General features: G+C 43.8%; 1 protein-coding gene across 1 annotated transcript in view; it reads right to left on the reverse strand.

Moving 5' to 3' along the window:
* Positions 1 to 781: 781 nt before the first annotated feature.
* Positions 782 to 4,003, reverse strand: part of EMC1 (ER membrane protein complex subunit 1) — a 38,753-nt gene continuing 35,531 nt past the window's right edge. Inside the window, exons 23-24 of the mRNA XM_042780256.1 lie at positions 1,097 to 1,226; positions 782 to 961 (exon numbers count right to left, since the gene is read on the reverse strand). Of these exons, the coding sequence (XP_042636190.1) occupies positions 782 to 961; positions 1,097 to 1,226 (310 nt within the window). The remainder of the gene's footprint in view (positions 962 to 1,096; positions 1,227 to 4,003) is intronic.

Below are 4,003 nucleotides of genomic sequence, written 5' to 3' on the forward strand. Positions count from 1 at the left end.
CCGTGCTTCAGAAGATTATTAGGTACCGTGAAACAAGCAGATTATCTTCCTTCAAGGATCAGACAATTCAGTAGTTTTACAAAAGCCTCAGCTCTGGCACATCTTAGGTGAAAAGCTTGAACAATGACCACCGCACACTTCACTTCACTTCTGGTAAGTTGAAACAAGGACTGACTGGGTGGCCCAACCTAATAAATGAAAGTATGAACTACAAACTTAGTTATAAGAAGTTTTGACATCATATGTGGATTCCTCAACCATAAGTTACTTCGGAGAGACATGTGAGGCTGGATCAGTCATCCAACCTCAGTTAAGGATGGATCGTATTTCTTCCTGTTGTAAAACAGCAACTGTCCCTATAGGACTGGAGTGTTCATTAAGAGCTTCCTTCTGACTCCAAAGCAGGAGGCAGGGAAACAGGATTTGTAGATAAACCTGGGAAACACAGAAGGCAAACTAATAAAAAAAAAAAAAACAGGACACAAAAAAAAAATTTGTTGGAGGTCTGAAAAAAAAGAGGGAAACATTCATCAATGAGCAAAGGGGGGCACATCTATCAAGATGCTTTGCAATTCTCAGCTGAGAGTGTAAGCTCAGTCTGTCTACAGAAGATCTCTGCACCCTGCACGTCCCAAAAGGAGTTCGTCACGAAAGTCTTCTTCCTTACCACCCTCTGAGAGGAGCACCCACCACACAAACTGCACCAATACATCAAATTGCAGCTGTGGCTGCTTATCTGACCCACAACACTCTCAGTTCTCTGGTGGTCAGGATTTGGTCTCTATCTCCAGGCACGATTCAGGAGTTTCACCTGTGCCAGTCTCTTAGTGATCATGGTGGCAAAAACCAAGCCAAAGAGGACGCTGCTAATTAAGACGTAGTCATAGTCATCCTTCAAGACATCAAACTGTTTGGATGGGTAGACTCGAGTTTGGTAAATGTCCAAACCATATGCCACAACCTGCAAAGGCAGAATAGAACAAGACTTAGGAAAGAAAGACAACATCAGACTCAAGTAATAATGGAAACAATGCTAAGCCATGTTCCCATGGTGTGCAGCTGTCACACAGGAGGCTGGAGTGTGGGCTCTACTCACCAAACAAGTGGATTCCAGGCCTGAGGGAGCTGTGTAGATACCTCGCATTCGAGAAACTGTCTGGTTATAGTTGATGAATCGTTCTGCATGTATCTGTACATCTGGAGAATATGGGATTAGGTTCTCCTCTCTGCAAAATACCAGCAGGAACATATACAACTATGAGACCAGGAGAACTGGATGGTGCCTGACTACCACTGTCAACCACTCAGGGGGAATCTATGTACGAGATCCTAGACAGAGTAATTGAACAATGTGGAACAAAACTCAAAATCCTAAAAATAAAAAAAAAAGGGACAAGGTTTGCTGGTCTGACAGAGCCTGATGGAACCACTGAGATTATGGGCCCTAGCTGCCCTTCAGGTCTGGAACTGAACCCTCTCCTGTGGCTTCCAGCCCAACAAAAGACAGGCATATGAGCTGAACATTTACATTAGGTAGATATACTCCTTGGAGAGATCAGTCATAGGAGAATAGAAGGGCTGTGTATGTACAGGGAGACAGCTTGGGGGACAGGAGTGCATGGAAGGGAAGGATACAGGGAAGATGTGGCTATGGGAAGAAGTGGGAAGAGAGCTGTTGCATTATGGGAGATTACAGTCAATGTCATGAGACAAAGTGTATGTGAACTGCTGTATGGAAGATAGATTTGCTCTTGTAAAGTTTCACCCAAATCACAATAAAATTAAAAAAAAAAAAAACACCAGCAGGACAGGCAGTGTGAAAACGGCTCTAAAAGGATGTTAGCTACCCTTTCTGAGTCCAGGAGATTTCCAGGCCACTTATCTAGCTTCAAATCTTCCTTAGAGGTTTACTTGCATTAGGTAGTTAAAAATTTATCAGCTGAATGTTAAGAAGAACTGCAAGAATGCAGGCTGTCTATGGCTGAATGATCAGGTGTCTCTAAGCAAAAGGGAATATACCCATTGTTCTGGTTACCTAACACCACTCTAACAAGAAATATACCACAAATTGGGATGGCATGAACAAACAGGAGTTTATTCTCTCACAGTTTGGAGGCTTTGAGTCCAAATTCAAAGTGCCAGGCTCTAGGGGCTGGGTGAAAGCCCCTCAACCTTGGGCTTCAGCTCTGCCTCTTGCTCCCAGCCCACTGAAGCTAGAGGCATTTCTTCACTCAGACAGCTGCTGGCTGCTGAGACTGACAAACCCAAGGTTGATAAGTAAAAAGGCACAGTCCCAATGTTACCAAGCCACATGACAGGCCATTAATTCAAATCCATTGTAAGTCCCAAGGTCGGCAGAGCATGGCAGGCTGCTGAACAACAACACAGCTACACACAGGGTTCAAGTGTGCCATAAGCTAGAGACCATTCCCAAAGCTGTTTCTTATATACACGAAGCAGACCACATCCCTAAGGCAACTACTCAGCTGCTCACAGTAGATTCCACCATGGAGTTGGTTACCAGTCTCATCATGAGGAATACTACATCCAGCTCCCCAGCCACTCAACCGGGCCCAGCCAAGTTGACACACAAACTGAACTATCTACCACACTCATGATCATGTATAAAGTTGGCAGATGGTATTTCTATATACATATTATATAAGAAAGTAAGAATGTCCATATAACTAGATCTAAAAGGAGGCAAAGTTATGATAACTTACTAGCCACAGCCAACCACCCTGATGGAGCTAGTTGTTGGACCTGTGCGATCAGAACCATCGTCATGTGGTGATATCCAGCTCAACTGGCATAACATGCTACACAAAAGAGAGCTCTGGTGACATAGTGCCTAAGGCATGTGACTGCTAACCAGAAGGCTGGCTGTTCAAACCCACCAGCCACTCTTCAGAAAGAAGACTGAGCAATCTACTTCCAGAGAGATAACCACCTCGGAAACCCAAGGAGGGGTCGCTATGAGCCAGAATCAACTAGACGGCAATTGTTCTACATCCTACTTCAGTGAGTAGCGACTGGGGTCTTAAAAGTGTGCAAGCAGCCATCTAGATGCAACAATGGGTCTTGCCTCATCCGGAGCAAAGAAAAATGAAGAAAAACTAAAGACACATAGAAACAATTAGTCCAAGGGACTAATGGACCATGCAAACATCAGCCTATATGACCAGAAAAACTAGATGGTGCCTGGGTACCACTTTCAGCCACCTGGAAAGGGATCAGTGCAGGAGAGCCTAGATAAGTTGGAGAAAAATGTGGAACAAACTCAAAATGATTAAAAAAAACAGGTTTACTCATCTGATAGAGCCTAGTGAGACCCCCCAAAACTATGGCCCCTAGTTAATCTCCAGGCCTGGTACTGAACTTACTCCTGTGGCTTCCAGCCAAACAATAGACAGGCATATAGAGTACCAGGTAGGTACACTCCTTAGAACAATCAATCATGGGATATCAGAAGGACAGCATTTGCTCACAGAGATAACTCAGAGGAAAAAAGGATACAGGGAAAATGTAAGCACAGAGAGGAAGTGGGAAGAGACTTGTTACATTATGTGGACTGCAGGCAATGTCATGAAACAAAATGTGTATGAACTGCTATATGGAAAATGAATCTGCTCTGTAAACTTTCCCCAAATCACAATTTTTAAAAATTAAATAAATAAAATGGGGAGGGGTTGCACAGGCCGTCTAGAGAGTGAGACTGAGATCTAGATTCCTACCTTGTTCTAAAAACGAAAACCAAACTCACTGCCATCAAGTAGACTACAACTCATAGCAACCCCCTTTGGGTTTCCAAGTGCGGTGTAGTAAATTACTTAGTGTGGCTTTTCTACCCATAAGTCTTTGTAAACTCCAAGGTGGGAATTGCTATTAGCAACTGAGGAGATCCTGATTTTAAAGTCGCCCACCTGGAGTATTTCTGTTGGGCGTGGCACAATACAATGTTCTGGGAGGTTCCCACTCTCTCTCACGTGCTTAGAGTTCTGAT

This window comes from Orycteropus afer, unplaced genomic scaffold (genome assembly GCF_000298275.1).
Source record: "Orycteropus afer afer isolate SDZICR_OR568_19922 unplaced genomic scaffold, OryAfe1.0 scaffold00031, whole genome shotgun sequence".
Classification (NCBI taxonomy): domain Eukaryota; kingdom Metazoa; phylum Chordata; class Mammalia; order Tubulidentata; family Orycteropodidae; genus Orycteropus; species Orycteropus afer.